The sequence below is a fragment of the Myotis nattereri genome, assembly GCF_964212035.1.
Source record: "Myotis nattereri genome assembly, chromosome: X".
Taxonomy (NCBI): Eukaryota; Metazoa; Chordata; class Mammalia; order Chiroptera; family Vespertilionidae; genus Myotis; species Myotis nattereri.
Window position 1 is genome coordinate 141296213 of NC_138078.1, and position 18204 is coordinate 141314416.

The 18204-nt window shown below is 54.5% G+C and overlaps 2 protein-coding genes across 3 annotated transcripts; one reads left to right on the top strand and one right to left on the bottom strand.

Annotated features, from left to right (window-relative positions):
• Nucleotides 1-22: 22 nt before the first annotated feature.
• IDH3G (isocitrate dehydrogenase (NAD(+)) 3 non-catalytic subunit gamma) lies at nt 23-10626 on the bottom strand. The gene is made up of 12 exons (XM_081081444.1): nt 10469-10626; nt 5747-5785; nt 5078-5175; nt 4535-4647; nt 3029-3089; nt 2795-2927; nt 2496-2629; nt 2092-2194; nt 1854-2000; nt 548-642; nt 403-463; nt 23-210 (listed from the first exon to the last, which is right to left on the bottom strand). The coding sequence occupies exons 1-12, from the start codon at nt 10547-10549 to the stop codon at nt 109-111; spliced, it is 1167 nt and encodes a 388-aa protein (XP_080937570.1). The 5' UTR covers nt 10550-10626; the 3' UTR covers nt 23-108.
• A 208-nt stretch (nt 10627-10834) lies between these two features.
• SSR4 (signal sequence receptor subunit 4) lies at nt 10835-14816 on the top strand. Of its 2 annotated transcripts, none has more exons than XM_081081150.1 (6): nt 10835-10972; nt 12776-12894; nt 13803-13877; nt 14070-14159; nt 14458-14523; nt 14658-14816. In XM_081081150.1, exons 1-6 carry the CDS (start codon nt 10906-10908, stop codon nt 14760-14762), a joined length of 522 nt encoding a protein of 173 aa, XP_080937276.1. In that variant the 5' UTR covers nt 10835-10905; the 3' UTR covers nt 14763-14816. The 2 variants fall into 2 exon arrangements, with proteins under 2 accessions (XP_080937276.1, XP_080937277.1); XM_081081151.1 differs by having other exon boundaries at nt 12779-12894.
• The last annotated feature ends 3388 nt before the right edge of the window (nt 14817-18204 follow it).

The following is an 18204-nucleotide window of genomic DNA, read 5'->3' on the forward strand; positions in this document are numbered from 1 at the left end:
GTGTCCTGGAGTGACAGAAGCACAAGGCCGAGGGCTAGGGCAGAAGCCAGTTTATTCTGGGTCTGCCGTATAAGCCAGCCGGGGTGCTGGGGTTGGGAGAGGGACAGCCTAGGCCTCCACAGCCCGGCCGTTGATGATGCGGATATGGCGGATGATGTCCTGGATGGCTTGCGACGTAGTGCCCTGGCCCCCAATGTCTGGGGTGTGCATCTGCGGGATAAGGTAGTGGTACCAGCTAAGGCCCACAAGCCTTACCCTACCTGGTACCACCCTCCACTTGGGGGCAGCAGGAAGTGCCAGGTCACCACCCCCAGCCCCTCAGGCATCACACCAGCTCAACCCAAGCTAGAGGAAGGGTTTTGGGGTGGGAGAAGGCAGGAGAGGGGAGAGGGGGAGCCTCACGTTTTCATTGTCCATGGATGCCAAGACAGCCTTTCGGATGGTGGTGGCGTAGGAGTGGAGCCTAAAGAGGGAGAGCAGCCTTCAGTCCTCAGGACCTAAGGGGCCGGTTGGGAGGCTGATGGCCAGGCATGGAGAAGCAACTTACTTTAGGTGGTCGAGCATCATGCAACTTGCCAGCAGTGTAGCCGTGGGGTTGGCAATATTCTTATTGGCAATACTCTTGCCTGTGTTCCTTGTAGCCTGGAAGAGCCAAGATGACAAAGAGGGTAGCAAATGTGAGACTGTAGAGAGTATGCTTCCATTCGTGGGAAGTATCCAGACGGCAAATCCATAGAGGCAGAAAGCAGATCAGTGGGTGCCAGGGGCCGGGACGGGGAATGAGGAGTGCCTGCTAATGGGGACAGGGTCTCCTTTTGGGGTGATGGAAATGTTCTGGAACTAGACAGAAGTGATGTACAACATTGTGGGTGTCCTTAATAGCCCGGAATTATTTACTTTGAAATGGTTCCACTATGTTATCCGAATTTTATCTCAACTTAAAAAAAAAAAAAAAAGGAAACCACCCTAGCCAGCTTGGCTCAGTGGATAGAGCGTTAGCCTGCGGACTGAAGAGTCCCAGGTTCAATTCCAGCCAGGGGCACATGCCTGGGTTGCAGGCTTGATCCCCGGTGGGGGGTGGGGGGGGAGTGCGGGAGGCAGCCGGTCAGTGATTCTCATCATTGATCTTTCTATCTCTCTCTCATTCTCCCTTCCTCTCTGAAATTAATAAAGAAATATATATTTTTTAAAAGGAAACCAACAAATGGATCAATAAAATGTGGTTTATCTATATAATGAACTATTATTGAGCCATAAAAAGGAATAAAATACTGACAGTCTACAACATAGATCAAACTTGAAAATATTATGCTACAGGAAAGAAACCATTCATAAAGGGCCACATATTGTATGATTCCATTTATAGAAAATGTCTAGAACAGGCAAATCCCTGAGACAGAAATCAGATCAGTGGTTGCCAGTGGCAGGGATGGGGGGGTTGGAAAGCAACAGCTGACAAGTATGGGGTTTCTTTTTGGGGTGATAAAAATGTTCTGGAATTAGCCCAGCTGGTGTGGCTCAGTGGTTGACCATCGACCTATGAACCAAGAGGTCTCCAGTTCGATTCTCAGTCAGGGCACATGCCCGGAGTTGTGGGCTTGCTCCCCAATTCAGGGCATGGAGGAGGCAGCCAATGGATGTGGTGTCTCTCATCATTGTTTCTATCTCTCTCTCTCTCCTTCTCCCTTCCTCTCTCTCTAAAATGGATAAAAACATATTTTTTAAAATGTTCTGGAATTAGATAGTGGTGAACTGTGAATATTCTAAAAACCACTGATTGTATACTTTCAATGGGTGAAGTGGATGGTATATGAGCTATGACTCAATAGGCCAGCAGCCCTGGCAGCACTCACCGTCTCAAACACAGCGTACACATGGCCATAGTTGGCTCCAGCCACAAGGCCAGGGCCCCCGACCAGCCCTGCGCAGACGTTGTTGACGATGTTCCCGTAGAGATTGGGCATCACCATGACATCGAACTGCTGGGGCCGGGACACCAGCTGCAGGGCATGGAGGGGGCAGACAGAACCTTAAGCATGAGAAGCCCAGGGGGCCTAGAGCAGACGGCCCCAGAGCCCAGTGGTCAATTACCTGCATGGTGGTATTGTCCACAATCATATTCTCAAAGGTGATCTGGGGGTAGCGGGCTGCCACCTCCTTGCAGCACTGGAGGAAGAGACCATCGCCCAGTTTCCTGTGGAGGACACAGGACACCAGCTTGGCCACTGCAATGGTCAGCTGGAAGGATGGGGTGTGCAGATGACCACGGAAGGCTGGGTTCTAACCTCTAGCCAGTCCCCCTTCTGCAAAATGGGCAGAATCCTACTCCACCTCCCCCAAGTGTGCACTGAAGTGAGGACATTGGCAACAGGGAACAACCCTGGGCATGGCCCCTTAGTAGGTGGCCCCGAGTCCATGAGAACAGGCTGCTCATTTCAGCTGCTTCAGGACAATTGGCAGAACGGGCAGCGGCATGGCAAGGGCGGGGAGCATACATAATGTTGGCCTTGTGCACGGCTGTCACTTTCTTGCGCCCAGTCTCATGGGCCAGTTTGAAGGCGTATTCAGCAATGCGCAGGGACTTGGTCTTGGTGATGATCTTCAGGCTCTCCACCACTCCTGCCACACTCTGAAAAGGGGCGGAGAGAAGAGACCCAGGTCCTATCGGATCCTGCTCCTAGCACAAGGTCCCATCGGATCCTTCTCCTTGGGCACAGCCTTCCTTACCGCTGACACTCACCGGGCTCGTCCCCATGACCCGAGACGACAAGGGGGCGGCCTGGGACTCACTCACCTCGTGCTCCAGGCTGCTGTACTCGCCTTCTGTGTTTTCCCGGACAATGAGGATATCTATGTCCCTGTGCCGGGTCACCACTCCTGGCAGGCTCTTACAGTGGATGACATTGGCATAGAGGTCTAGGCTGGTGCTGGGGACACAGAGAGAGGCAGCTGGCCAGTGCCACCACTCGCTGCTGGCACAGTCCATACTACCTTTGTGGAGCCCCCACCACATGTACTTGGCTCTCACCGAAGGATGTTGTTGCGGGATTTGTAGGATGGTGGCAGGTTATGGTTTGTTTCAATATTGCCTGCAGGACAGAAACAAGACAGCCAGTCTGAAGAGGGGATCCCCAGGCTCAGTTGTGCCACCATATTCCCCATCCTGACCCAGGGGACGCACACCAAAGGCAGCTCCAACCAGAGAAGATGGCTTTCAGCAACAAAGACTTCACAGAAAACTAGAGTGTAACTGCCTACATGAGCCCCATAAGGGCAGAGGGGAGTGTGTGTGTGTTCACTTGGCTGATGGGTTCTGCGGACCTAGAGGAGCACCCGGCCCATACCAGATACTCAGTAAGTACTTACTGAGTGAATAAACGAACAAGGCTTAGCAGCTAACCAGGTCTTTCCAGACCCTAAGAGGAAAATGGCAAGACCAGGACCCGTCTGGATAGAAAGTGACCACTCCTGCTTACTAACAGGCTAGTGGGCCAGGCTGGTGCCAGCAAGGTGACCTTGGCCAAGGTTACTGCTGGGTCCTGCATCAAGGTGCCACAAAAGCCCCACCTCCGGGGCAGGAAGGAGCTGCCTGGAAAAGACCGTGGCTTGGCCATGGCTGGACTGGGGGCACCCAGAGCAGCGGGGGCAGCAGCCACTGGCAAAAGGCAGTTGGAGGGTGCCAAGTAGAAGAGGCCTTTCTCAGGGCCCACGAAGCCCACAGGCCCCTCTGAGTCATGCTCTGCCTGTACTACCTTCACCCAGAGTGCCTCGGGCACCCTGTGGCTGGCATGTTAGCCCCTTCATTTAACTGCCAGGGCCTTGGCCTCTACTCTGGTTCACCTTTGCTCACACACTCCTCACACCAAGCAGTGATGGATTAAAAGTTTGGACCAAACCAAGGCAAACTCAGGAGGGCTGGAATTCGTGTCTGTAACATCCATAGCTGTGCCAGCTGGAGCCAAGGTGGCAGGCAGAGGTTGAGAAATGCATCTCTGTGACATTTGGTTTATAAAGACAGACTCTGAGGGTCAAACCTGACCAGAAGAGAGAAGGTTGCCTCAAAAGGGAAGCAGTCAGCCCAGCCGGTATGGTTCAGTGATTCAGCATCAACCCAGGAACCATGAGGTCCCTGGTTTGATTCCTGGTGAGGGCGCATGCCCAGGTCGTGGGCATGATCCCCAGTAGGGGGTGTGCAGGAGGCAGCCGATTGATGATGTTTCTCTCTCATCATTGATGTTTCTATCTCTCTATCCCTCTCCCTTCCTCTCTCTCTCAAAATCAATGAAAACATATTTTTTTAAAAAGAGAGAAGAAGTGGGTGGGAAGCAGCCCATTACCCGCACAAACTAGGGCCACTAAGATCTCAGAATCGTGGCACGGAAAGGTCCCCAGAAACTTCCATCCACTCTCCAAGCACAAGGGTCCCCTCTAGCCAGAAAAGCCCGGAAGTCAGAGCTATGGGGCCCCAGGGACAAGTATCAGCTCAGAGGTTAAATAATCACGCACAGCACCCCACCCTGGCCCCCAAGCTCACCCTTCAGGGCCACGCGGTTTCGGCGGATGGCCATGATGGCGTTGCGGACGTCCTCTTCGTCAGCATTGGAGCTCACGTGCACTTCTTCAAAGTCCACCGGCACACACGCATGCCTGGGGCAAAACAGGGTCAGGGCAGCTGGCCTGGGCCCCTCCACACCTCTTCTAAGAAGCCTGCCTGGACCCCTGGCTGCAGAGGCCTCTCGCCTGCTGCCGCCCACCCTGACCTGGCTCTGGCTGACAGGAGACCGGGTCCACTGGCCACAACTGATGGGGACTTGCTTGAACTCCACAACAGTTAGCAGAACCGGTGCTACCTTCCCCAGCCCAGACCGGCCTGGTGGGATCGCCAGCACCGGGATGAAAGGCCTTGGCCTACAGCCCTCCTGCCACTGGTGCACTGTTTGGGCAAAGTCCCAGCCAGTAGGGCTTCTGGGCTTACAGCCCCACTGGCACAATGTTGTCAGCGTACCCCCAGGCTGGGCCTGAGGCACAACCTTCCCTAAGGGGACAGGTCATGGGGAGGGGCCTGAGGGCTCCATACCTGAACACAGACTTGACGTGCAACATGAGCTCTGGTCCAATGCCATCCCCTGGGATCATGGTCACCGTGTGCCGCCCGCCATACTTAGCAGATGGAGGCTGGAAGGAGAGGGAGGGTGAAGGCAGGCCCTTGGTTCCCTTCCTCCTACCAGCACGGACCTGGTGGGCCAGCCAATTGTGAGGGGCCAGCTTGGCATACCTTAGCACTGCACCCCACCCCATCCCAGACAGGGCTGCTCGTGGGGACTCCTGGGTCAGGAGGAAGCAGGGGGAAGGAGTCCCTGCCCCCACCTGGGCTTTGGTCAACCCCAAAGCAACTAAAAGCCCCAAATCTAATAGGCACATGATAAGAATACTCACAATTGTTTGTTGCTAGAGGGGAGACAGAAGGAAGAAGACTCAGATTAGCCAAGGTTGGAGGAACAAGGCTCTATCTTTTCCCTGGGGATGCTGTCTAACTAGCACAGCGCAGGTAAGGAGGTAAGGAGGAGGATGGGGGAACCTCTGGAGACCATGCCTCAGAGGGAAGGACAGGAGGGAGCAAAGAAGCACAACACGAACAGGAGCACATGCACACATCTACACATACACACACACATGAACACAAATCTACATACGTGCAAGCGTACACATACTATGCACGTGCACACACACCCAAGCAAGTACTTACTGAGATGCTCCTCCGGGGGGCCTCGTTGGCACCCAGAACCTGGCAAAGAGAAACCAGATGCTAGTCGTTGTTGTCCAGCCCAGAAAGTCAATTTGGCATGGGAGAGCGACTTAACCCATGTACACTGTCCGGTGAACAACAGCACACAGCACATGCCCAAATGGCTCCAGAGCCATTTCCCAGGGACCAGCCTGCTGAAGCACCATGGAGGGTGGTCCTAATCCTTTATGCCTCCTTCAGCTGCATGGTCGGTTTTTCTTTTTTTGTTGTTGTTCATCCTCACCTGAGGATATTTTTCCATTGATTTTTAGAGAGAGTGGAAGGGAGGGGGGGAGAGAGAGAGAGAGAGAGAGAGAGAGAGAGAGAGAGAGACATCGATGTGACAGAGACACATTGATTGGCTGTCTCCTGCACATGCCCTGGCCAGGGCTAGGATGGAGCCTGCAACCAAGATAAGTGCCCTTGACCGGGAACTGAACCCACGACCCTCCAGTCCGCAGGCTGACGCTCTATCCACTGAGCCAAACCAGCTAGGTCTGCATGGTCAGTTTTGAAAAAAAAGTCTGTCTCCTTTCCCCTCTTAGGTTGTTTCTGATTCCTTTTTGGACAATTATTACTGTTCAGTGATGTCTGTAACATGGAAAAGTTGGCACACTAAACATGGTACAATAAGGAAATCACTATAATAAAACAGAGGGCCACCAGGACGATCATTTGATCTTTTTTCCTTATTACAAAAGTAGAACATGGAGAAAATCTAGAACGTGGAGACATGGAGATCAGAAGAAAAAGACAGCTCCCAGCACCCCCTCTAGAGACAGGCACTGCTGGGAATTGCCCTCCAGAATCAGAAATCCAAAGCAACCGTACAGAAAACAAATTCAACCATATTTATATGTCTGTGTGTGTGTGCTTTTAATTTTCATCCAAGGATATTTTTTCCATTGATTTTTTCAGAGAGAGTGGAAGGGACAGGGAGAGCAGAGAGAGACACATCGATTGTTTGCTTCCCGCATGCACCCTGACCAGGGCTGGGGATTGAACCTGCAATCGAGGTACGTGCCCCTTGACTGGAATTGAACCTGCGACCCTTCAGTCTGCGGGATGATGCTCTAACCACTGAGAAACCAGGTAGGGCTCAACCACTTATAGAAGAATAACAGACACCAATCTTTTGGAAGGCTTTCGTAAAGGATTGCAAAACTGCTTCACGGCTTACATGGATGGCAAATGTCCCCAACTCTGACTCAGAGGAGCCATGTGTGGCCACATCAGTGCCATGCTTGACAGCTCCAGAGCAAAAGCCACCAAGCCAAATAGGACAGGTGCTGAGAAGTGACCAATCTGGAGTCCCCACATTGACCTGGAGGAAGAAACCCTCATCCAAGGTCCCACTGCAGGGTGGCTACAGGCCCCCACACTTTCCTCCTGCTGTGCCCCACCTGGGAACACACCTGGGTGTCCCTCAATCCAAAGTGGCAGGGGCAGAGCCAAGGTCCTCCTTGTCACTTGGGGATGCCCTGCCGCTTGCCTGTGGAGCAGCAGCAGAGCATTCCAGTCAACAGCAGAGTCACCGTGGCCATTTCTCAAAGAGCCGTGCTTTCCTGCTAGAAATCTAGAAAGCTCAAGCAGAGGCTGACCATCCCCACCTGAGTCTCCTGGCCAGTATTCACAAGGCATCCACATGCACGAGCTCTGAAAGCAAGGGTGTGCCACTCACCCCACCCAAGCCAGGGGTTAAGAGAGGGGTGACTGCTAGGACAAGATGCTCTGGGGGTATCTGCTGATCCATGTGGCCCCTGGATCTGTAGCCACAGACACACTCAGGGCATTTCTGTTTTCCTTCTCGTACTTGTCAGTATTTGGATTCATTTGGCTTACAGGCTCTCACACAGCCTTGTGGAAGGACACTTAGATTGCTCCTCCTCCAGGAAGCCTTCGCTAATGCTCTGAGGGTGCTGAGCTATTGGTACCCACCCCCACCCTGGGCCTCCCAAAGCCCTACCTCAATTCCTCCCCCTCCAAGTACAATCTTCTAGAGCAGTGGTTCTCAACCTTCCTAATGCCGACCCTTTCATACAGTTGCTCATGTTGTGGTGACCCCCAACCATAAAATTATTTTCGTTGCTACTTCATAACTGTAATGTTGCTACTGTTATGAATCGTCATGTAAATATCTGATATGCAAGATGTATTTTCATTGTTACACATTGAACATCATTAAAGCGTAGTGACTAATCACAAAAACAATATGTAATTATATATGTGTTTTCCGATGGTCTTAGGCGACCCCTGTGAAAGGGTCCTTCGACTCCCAAAGGGGTCGCAACCCACAGGTTGAGAAACCGCTGTCCTAGAAGGTTGTCGCTGCCTTGCTCCTTCCCCAACCCCTAAGCCCCTGAAAGTGGAGGCCAAGTCTGTCCTGTCCCCTACTGTCACCCGAAGACCCAGCAGAATGCCAAGCCCAGAGCTCGAACACAGAAACATTTCCTGAATGAATGAGCACATCAGAAAATGAAGGAAGAGATGGAGGGCTCTGGGGGCTAGGGAGACCTCAGTTCAAATCCACATCCACTACTCTCGGCAGCAAACAGCTGAACCTTGCTCAGCTTCCTGTCCTCGCCTGAAACCCACAGAACAGAGGTGCCTGCTTTATGTGACTATTGAAGGACTGAGCAGGAGGAGGTATGCGAGCTGTTCAGTCCTTAGCAAGGCACACAGAGCTGTGCAAAAGCATACCTGCCCCTTTACCCCAACAGCCCCTCGGGCCAGTGGTCAAGGCTGGTGTCCAATGGGGGGATGATGACCCCTGCAGCTCCTGACAGTAATTCCTCCTGGCCTTCAATCCTCTGAAGTCCACTGGACAGGTAACGCAGGTGTGGTGGTGAGCCAGCCCTTGCACCAAGCCTGGCTCTGCTTCTGTGCAACTCCCCTCCCCCACCTTGATCACATCACCACCATCAGGGTTGAACCTCTTCCTCACCTGGGTCCTATGCTAGATGTTCCTTCAGCTTTGGCCAAAGACCCAGGGGGCTCTCAGGAGAGAGACTTCCCTAACCTTGCTCTGACAGATGCAGGCACCTTCCTTCAGGGTTAAGGAGGTTCTGCCTCACACCCAGGTCCAGTGAAGCTGCCCATCAAAGGAGCTTGGTATGCGGCAGGATGGGATATACGCACAGGCTTCCTGCTGATTCCTCGAGTGGGGGGGGGGGTGGATTGTCAGCCCTCATTCATCTTTTTAAAAAATATGTATTTTTATTGATTTTAGAGAGGAAGCAAGAAAGAGAAACATCAATGATGAAAGAGAATCATTGATCGGCGGCCTCCTGCACGCCCCACACTGGGGATCGAACCCACAATCTGGGTATGTGGAATCGAACCATGACCTCCTGGTTCATAGGTTGACACTCAACCACTGAGCCACACCGGGCCAGGCTCAGCCTTCGTTCTTTAATGGTGCTATGAAAAGAAAGGAGTCCAGGGTGATATGTGTTCCCACCAAAGGGCCCCCACACTCCACAGCTTACTGAGGCTTCTCTCGTCAACATGTTTGTTGGATTTAGTATCAATGGTGGCTACATGTTTTCCCACAAGGGTCCCATTAGTGGGAGCAAAACTCTGGGGTTCATTTCTAAAGGTTCCCATACCCAGGACAACCAGTCTCAGGGCAACGCACTGCCCAGATTGTTCACAGCCCCCCCCCCCCATGCCCACCCCAATATGGACACAAGCACACACACACAAAGGAGGTCAGGGAGGAGACAAATGTCTTCCCCAAGACCCTGTGGGAGCCTAGCTGCCAGAATCGTGAGGGCCTCTGGAAAGTCTCTCATCAGCAAGGTGGGAGGAGTCAGCTTTTTAAACAGAATTTCATAAAGGGTATGCTGTTACAGGGCCGTCTTCCCCAGGGGCCAGAGAGGGAAAGCATGGCAGGGGATGTGTCCACAAGGAGTGTCAGCAAAGTCGCAGCGTTCTGGAAGGTCAAAGTTGGCTGGATCCTTTGAGATCCTTTGAGACAGAGGCGAAATTGAAGCCCAGATAGAGGAGGGGCCTGGCCTAAGGCCACGCAGTGGGTCAGTGGGGTAGCCAGGCCTAAAGATCATAACTTTTGTCCTCCAGGCCAATCCTGGCTCGCTGATGCTTCACGCAGGGACTAAATTATCCTCATTTACGTGTGTAAAGAAAGAGAAGTCGGACCAGAATCCTAAACGAAGCCCCAGGGGCCTCCCACCCGACCAGCCTCACAAACCCTAGCTCTTTCCTATTCCAAGCATCTGCAGTGGGGACAACTGGGGCTATAAGAATGTCATGAGGAGAGCTGGGGGTACTGGCAAGTCCATTTCTCCATCTCCACTAGAACATGTGGCAAAATAGTCCATGAGAAGAGAAACCCGGAAAACGTTGGCAGCTAACGGGATCCCAAAGCGGCAACAACAAGGCAGGCCAAGATACGTGACTGTCTCATGAGGGGTCCCACAAGGGCACTGTGGAGGTGATACTCGGGCCAAGGCCCACTCTTCCCACCTGTCTGGAGCACCCCCACCACAAGACGCAGAAACCAGGGGAAGCCGGACCAACGTCATTGACAACGGAGGCGGCCAATCAACTCCGGCGCACAGCCCTCTCCCCGCCCCCAGATCCCAGATCCCGTCCCACCGAGGGGCAAAGCACCCCCAGCGAGCGCTGCAGCGACTGTCCCTGCGGCCCGCTCCCCCCTCTCACCTCCCAAGGACGGCAGAGGAGGGCCGGCCTGAGCACTGCCTTCGCTGGGCCGCCAACAGCCATGGCCACCTTCAGCGCCATGACGGAAAATGAGAGCAACAGCAGGTCCCCACAAGCAGACACCGCTCTCACGAGAGTTCGGAGGGTTGCAAATCCGCGGAGTGGGCGTGCCCTGATGGCGCATGCGCGTGACTTGCCGGTTCCCACGCCCTTTTCCGGTGCCGAGAGCGCAGCCGCCGCCGCCGCCATCTTTGGGGGGCACCCAGCTGGGCCACAGGTCCTGTGAGGGGACACGTCAGTGCCGCCAGCGACGTCACAGGCCCGCCCAGCCTGCCGGCGTCTGATTGGCTGCCGCGTCCTCTTACGTGTCGCGCTTCCTTGTCTGCCCCTCGTGCTCAGTGGAGTCGCTCTCTTTTTACCTCGGCACAGAAGAGGCGATGGTGGCGCTGGCATCTCTCGGCGCCCTGGCGCTCCTCCTGCTGTCGGGCCTCTCCTGCTGCTCAGGTAGCGGCATGGCAGGAGCTCGTTTCTAGCGAGCTTCTCTTCCACTACTGGTGGTGTGTGGCGGGGAGGAGGGGTGCGGGGGAAGCGGGGTACTGGGCCTTCTTCCTCCAAGAGGCAGGTCGCCTCGGGGCGCGACGACCGAGGCCACCAAGCGCTCCTGCACCACACATGTTTACCCAGCGGCCAGGCTGCCGGAAGAAACAAACAAATCTTTCTCCCTTCTGCTCCTGCAAGGGAGAGTTTCAGAGGCTCTCCCGTGCACCCGGCCCCCTCTCCAGCGGGGAAAGTGACACACGTCTCTGCTCCCTCTCCCAGAGTTCCTGGTCTCGGAGGAGGGTTGTACAGGAGCAAAGCTCTACAGCGCAGGGTGATCAGGGGGAGGAAATGGGCTGGAGAAGAGGAGCCACCTACTGGGCGCGGTGGGGCCAGGCCTCCCCGGGAAGGGAGCTCTTAAAGTGAAGAGGGAGAAGGGACTGAGCAGGCAGAGTGGCCATGAACGTGGGCGAGTTAGATCTGAGTTGAAGAGGTTAAGGTAAGCGGGGAGCTGGGGTGTCAGGCCAGACTGTTGACTTTTGAGTTTTTACCCGAGGCCCTAATCTAACTTTAAAGGGCTTTTCAGCAGAGCAGAACCACAGTCAGATCAATTGACGTTCTTGAGAGATGAACTCCTAGCGGCAGGGTTGAGCTGAGTCTAGAGTCCGGAAGTGTGCTGAGGAGGATGTCCTTGCAGGAGCCAGAGCCGCCTGGGGGCTGGACTGGGAAGGGGTCGCTTTCTGTGCATTCACTTTACCTGCCCTACTTCAGGCCAGCGTCCTTGGTGTCTGCACCAGCCTAACTGGCCTCCTGCCTCCACCCTTCTCACTTATCTCAGGAATTCCCCATGTTGTAGCCAGAGAGGTCTGGAAAGGACATACCTGGCTGTAAAACCTTTTGGTGCCAAGCTTAGCAGGGCACAGAAGGATCTTCGGGATGTGGCTCCTAAGAACTGCCCCACCAGTATTCCCAGGCATCTTCCCGGTGTCCAGACCCAAAGTCTTCCCTGATTGCCTCAACCTAAGGCAGGGACACCACATTCAGAGAGCAGTTGGCTGAGAACTTTATCATTGGTAGCATTTACCTTGCTCCCTGTGACTTCGGTGGCACCCTTCTTTCTCTAGCCTCTAGCAGCGCGGAGATGGCTAAGGCAGCATTCTTTCTCAGGGCAGCCCTGTTCAAGGGGACCAGATGTGCATCTGGATCCAGAACCTCTCCCATTTCCTTCCCTTGGGAAACACTGGGGCTAGTCTTGGCCTTCTGTCCACAGTAGCTGGAGGCAGAGACCCTTCCCTCCATCTCAAAAGCCCACGTGCTTTGCCAGCAGCACCACGTTTGGTGTCTGGAGGACACTTTGAATAAACTGTCCAGGGTTCTTCATGGCTCTGAATTGAAGTCAGCTTAGCCCGCTGGGCTTCTGGAGTATTATAGGCCAGGGGCAGGCTATAGCCCCAAACCTTTGCATGGCTTCCCTGTCCATAGATACGCGTTGTGCAGTGAATCCACCCAGCCCCCTCCCCCGACTCATCTCTTTTGCCCTTACATTGAGGTTCCGCCTGTACAAAGCCTTCCCATTCCCCACCCACTTTGCCATTGCACTTCTGACGTATTTAGATCTGTTTCCCATATCCTACCTTGCAGGGTCCAAAGGATTCCATGTGTCCTTAGCTGATGAGGTGTGGGAATTGGGATCAGGGTGGTCCCTCTGTCCTCTAGCCCAGCATGCACAAGCTAGGCCTTACCCAGGCATTCTCTGCCTTCTCCCCACAGCAGAGGCCTGCATGGAGCCCCAAATCACCCCTTCCTACTACACAACCTCTGATGCCGTCATTTCCACTGAGACTGTCTTCATTGTGGAGATTTCCTTGACATGCAAGAACAGGGTCCAGGTAAGGGAGGGGGTTCAGCCAGGAGGGTACTGGGGTGAGAAGCGGGTAGTGAGCATGGGACCTTGGGCATTAGCTACTCAACTTGCAGACCCAGGGACCCATATGGATTTCGATGCACTAAGATCAAATTCTAGCAGTTGTTCAAAGAACATTCTCCTAAGCTTCCTGGGTTTTTTTGCCTAGGTGCAGTAATGTAGGTAGACACTTTGCTGTGTCTTAAAGAGAATGTATGTGGCCCGGCCAGTGTGCCTCTGGCTGAGCATCAACCCATGAACCAGAAGATCATGGTCAGGGCACATGCCCGATTTTCGGGCTCAATCCCCAGTGTGGGGCGTGCAAGAGGCAGCTGATCAATGATTCTCATCATTGATAAAAGAATGTACGTGGAAGTGAGAAACAGCCAGGGGTCAGTCCCCAGGTTCCTCCATTCCTTTTCTGGTTGCTCTTTGCCAAGGTGTATGTCCATGTGGGTATGTCATAATTTTAAGACTGAACAGACCTGACCTTAACCAGCATCCCAAAGGCCCAAAGAAGGAAGTTGGGCCTTTTTGGATACAACATTTCTTGGACAGTTCATTAGGTACCCCTTGGCCCCAGCACCCCCTTACAGGCTCAGAAATAATGACATGTCAATCATCCCATGCTGTTCACAGTTAACAGGCTTGCTGTGGGTTAGGGGGGCCGGGCCAAAAAAGGAATGTACCCTCCCCCCAAAGTTGAGCCAGAGAAATAGTGACAGTGGGTGTTGGCTTCCTGGCAAGGCTCTGGGTTGTGCCAGGCCTACCTCCATGATTCTCGCATGGTGTCCCCTGTCCACAGGCCACAGGTGCCGCTGGGAGCAGCACAGTGGGGCCTCTGCCAACAGCCATATAGGGGAGAAAATGACTCGCCCCTTGTCTTCTCCCCAGAACATGGCTCTTTATGCTGACGTCAGTGGAAAACAATTTCCTGTCACCCGGGGTCAGGACGTGGGACGTTACCAGGTAAGGGATACTATGGTTGTCATTTTGGGGGAAGGCCACCTGCTCTTGGGTGTGACTGGAAGCCCTAGAGGTGGTCTGGTCGAGCAGGGTCAGGGTTCTTTGTCTTGGGCCACTGGCAGTGGTGCTGTTAGCACTGGCAGCGGGACCCTGATGTGTTCATTGCGCCTATCCTGTGCCAAACACCCAACCCAGGTGTCCTGGAGCCTAGATCACAAAAATGCCCACGCAGGTACCTATGAGGTCAGATTCTTCGATGAGGAGTCCTACAGCCTCCTGAGGAAGGTGAGTGCCACCTGCAGCTCCTCCCCAGCCTGCAGGAGGGAGGGCACACCCTGCCTCCACAGCCCTTCCACCCTCCAGCCCCTCTTCCTGGAGCTCTGGGCCACTAGGGGCCTTGCTTACAGGGACCAGGGTGGCTGGGTGGGTGCCTTCCTATACACCTGCCCCGCCTGTGCTTGGACCTTATGTTTTTCCCTTACCCATCTCTCTCCTCCCCTCTTCCCTGACTCAAGCCAGTGCTCTTGTCTCTCCTACCCCACCCCACCCGGCAGCACCCCTAACCCCAGCACCTCCCTTGCAGGCTCAGAGAAACAACGAAGACATTTCTATCATCGCACCCCTGTTCACAGTCAGCGTAGACCATCGGGTGAGTGGGCTGAAGAGGCTGGCCTGGGCTTGGGAAACGGCAAGCACTCAGCAAGCTTCATACTTTCCGGGGGGCAGGGGCTGGCCCGCTCACCCATCCCTCCCCTGAGCTTGCTTTGCTCTCCTCTCTTGCAGGGCACCTGGAACGGGCCCTGGGTTTCCACCGAGGTATTGGCCGCAGTCATCGGAATAGTGATCTACTACCTGGCCTTCAACGCCAAGAGCCACATCCAGGCCTGAGGGCGGTGCCCCCAGCCCCTGTGCTTCTTTCAATAAACAGTTAGAGGCCCCTCATTTGCGTCACTGCACCTTGCCTTCCACACAGGTCAGGGCTGGGCAGCCAGCATCCCCTGGTCCACATGATAATGCAACACTGAGCCGGGACTGGGCTGAATCTCCCGTCTCATGGGTTTGCTTTGCTCCTTGGTGTTGCAGGCTTGCCTACCCCAGCCCCCAGCTAAGCCTTCCCTGCCTCGGGCCCCCGGCGACCAGCATCTACCTGCTGTCTCCTGGTTGCCTACATGGGTTTGCCCCTCCTCCCAGCACATGTGGTCTGGCAGAGGACTGCCTTGTTTTCTCCTGCCCCTCAGTCCCTCAGGCTTGCCCAGGGTAGGGCCTCTGACCGCCTACCATTGGGACGGCAACTGCCTGGCTTCCCCCAAACCCAGCAGTCAGCAACACATGTAGACAGCCCTACACGGCCTGCAGTGGTTCCTGTGTGTGCAGCCCTGGGCATGAGCCACATACTGAAGTACTCTTGTGCTTACATCATGAGTGGCCATTTCACTAATACAGTTGAAGCCGATCAACCTGGCAGCTGTCTGGGGTGTAGTCATTCTAAGTGCTACACCCCACCCCCTCCACGTTGCCTCTCAATGTGCTCCCACTCCCTGGTGTCAGGTGGGACACATAGAAGGCACAGAAAGAAGCAATGGCCTGAACCCCTACTTCTGAGGAGCCATTGCCAGCTCTCCCAGTTTGGCCTTTCACTTACCGCTCCCCTGAACACCCAGTGCCATCAGACACCAGACACACGTGCCTGTGCCTGCATCATGCTCCAGGTCAACCTTCAGCCCTGGTGCCATCCATGGCTGCAGAAGTGCCCAGAGCCCTGGGGTCCAAAGGGGCTAGATGGCAAGTCCTAGGGGAGTCCTTCCCACATACATGTTCCAAGGCAGTTTGCTCAGATCTGATGTGACTGCCTCCTAGGGGGTCGTGGCGAGGGGTCATTGAGCCCATATGGCAAACCCTTGGCACCCTGGTGCTTGATCACCATTGCCTGTTCCAGGAAAGGAACCGGGCAACAGTGCAAGGAAGGTAGGCCCCAAACCTCCCTGAAGGGGCAGGGCTCAGTGCCTCGGCTGTCCTTCATAACAGTAGGAAGGGCTGGGGGCATGGAGGGCAAGTGATTTGTGACCTGGAACTGCCTGGGGACCTCCTCCAGGGTACAGGACAAATGGGGAGGCTCTCAAGAAGAGCTGGGTCCTCACTCCCAAAAGCAGTACAGCTGAGTCCCTTCAGGGCCAAGCCAGGCTAGGGTTGCTGGCTGCTAGGGTTTCTGGATTCCATAGAAAGACCAGCAGAGGGAGCTTAAGGGGCACCTGCTGGAGGTGGTAGGTGCTGGCGAGGCAGGCAAGGTACAGTGGCAGCTGTGTGCCACCCAGGGGCACTTTTTGATCCTGGCTCCACTACCCTGCCTGATGGCAATAGGACCCAGATGTGAAGTCACTATTCCAGGGTGTCAGAAGCCAAGGGCTGCCAACCCTCCTGGCACCACCTCCAAGAATCAGCTGAGCCACGGCGCTGGCTTTCAGGGACTCCAGGTCCCAGGTGACTTGGCCCACATCCCCTGAGCACTAGGCCTCCACGTAAATCCTGGCTGGAACAAGAATGGGGAACCTCTGGAGCCATTAAAGTCGCCTCCCAATAGCTGGAGAGCTGTGCCCAGGGAATGGTTGGCTTCTGTCTCCCACTCCCTCCACCCCCATTTTCTGTGGCAGGAGAGCCCCATCCTCCTCTATGGGGTCATGTTCCCTCTAGAGGAACGGGGGGTCACAAGAGTCTACGTACCTAGTCTTCAGCAATAGGTCGTGGAGGGCTGAGCTGTGAAGGGGACATCGCACGCCCCTACACCTCTGCTACCTTCACCGCTTTTCACCAACCAGCCCTGTACTCCTTCCAGTCTGCAGTGTGATGTTGGGCCTTCCCGCCCAGCTGCTCAACACAGTAGCTGGACAGATGTGGCCTGCTTGGGAACCTGCCTTCCCAGCATGGCACTGGGCTTCTGGGAACGTGGACTCAGATTCCTCACACTCATGCCCATCTCAGCCAATTGGCCGAGTTAATGAGAGGTCTACATCATTTTTTTAAGAGAATTTAAGTGTGTCCTTGCCCATTTCAGCTGCTGGCAGCATCCAGTCTGTTCAGAAGCTCCCTTCATGGCCACACTGCCCACTCCAGGGAGCGTCACGCACAGAGCAGGCCACACCTGGAGATAGCCTTCAGGGCCCTGGCTCTCACCCAGCATGTAGCATGGGTCCTGGCTCTTAGCCGATACTAGTGGTTTGCTGCACTGAATAGAACCGCATCTGGCTGCATCCCTGCGAATCCATGAGCCAGAAGGGCCCTGTGGCCACCCAAGTATTCATCCACCTCATGGCCTAGAGCAGTGGTCGGCAAACTCATTAGTCAACAGAGCCAAATATCAACAGTACAACAACTGAAATTTCTTTTGAGAGCCAAATTTTTTAAACTTAAACTATATAGGTAGGTACATTGTTATTAATTAGGGTACTCCTAAGGCTTAGGAAGAGCCACACTCAAGGGGCCAAAGAGCCGCATGTGGCTCGCGAGCCGCAGTTTGCCGACCACTGGCCTAGACTTTTACTCAGCATCATCTACGTGCTACGTACCGGGGTCCCCAAATAGGGAAGGTAACTTGTGCCTTTGAGAAACTCCCAGCTCCTTACCCCTGCTCTGGTTCTTCCGGAGCAGGGGGAGGGGGTGGGACCCAGTTCTCTCAGGCTCCTGCGGTGAAGGAGTATTGGCCTCATTCAGTGGCAGGCCCCACGGCCATTCCTGAGCCAAGCCTCTGTCATCCTGCATCTGTGCATCCAACCCTGAGGCCATGTCACACCCTTGAAATGATTCAAGTGACCCTGTCTTAGCTCCTGTCAGGTACAGGACACTGACATCAAAAGATCTTGCTGTTGCCCAGAGTGGCTTAGTGGTTGAGCGATGACCTATGAACCAGGAGGTCAGTTCTATTCCCAGTCAGGGCACATGCCTGGGTTGTGGGCTTGATCAAGGTGGGGTGTGTGTAGGAGGCATCTCATCATTGATGTCTCTCTCTCTCTCTCTCTCTTCCTCCCTCCCTCCCTCTCTGAAATAATGGAAAAGAAAAAACTTGGAGGCGGGGTGGGTAGGGGCTGGGAAGAGGGGGGTAAAGGGAGGGAAATGGGAGATATCTGTAATACTATCAACAATAAAAAATATATTAAAAAAATAACAAAACCTTGCTGTTCCTCAGTGACATGCCAAGAAAGCCAAGAGACAGCTTTCGATTGGCCCCAGTCCTCACCTGCCCTGCCCTTCACGACCTCCCCCCCCCGCAACACACGGCACGCATGCACGCACGCACGCACACATGCGCGCCCCTCTCCCACCGCAAACTGACAGGTCT

Bases quoted from the DNA above. Each gene is read 5' to 3' on its own strand.
- IDH3G (XM_081081444.1), bottom strand. From the start codon at position 10,549: ATGGCGCTGAAGGTGGCCATGGCTGTTGGCGGCCCAGCGAAGGCAGTG. The intron at 3,090-4,534 runs GTGAGCTTGGGG...TCTGTCCTGCAG, and splicing joins AAACCGCGTGGCCCTGAAGG to GCAATATTGAAACAAACCAT. The intron at 2,195-2,495 runs GTATGCTCCCCG...TGTCCTCCACAG, and splicing joins GTGCACAAGGCCAACATTAT to GAAACTGGGCGATGGTCTCT.
- SSR4 (XM_081081150.1), top strand. From the start codon at position 10,906: ATGGTGGCGCTGGCATCTCTCGGCGCCCTGGCGCTCCTCCTGCTGTCG. The intron at 10,973-12,775 runs GTAGCGGCATGG...TTCTCCCCACAG, and splicing joins GGGCCTCTCCTGCTGCTCAG to CAGAGGCCTGCATGGAGCCC. The intron at 14,524-14,657 runs GTGAGTGGGCTG...CCTCTCTTGCAG, and splicing joins CAGTCAGCGTAGACCATCGG to GGCACCTGGAACGGGCCCTG.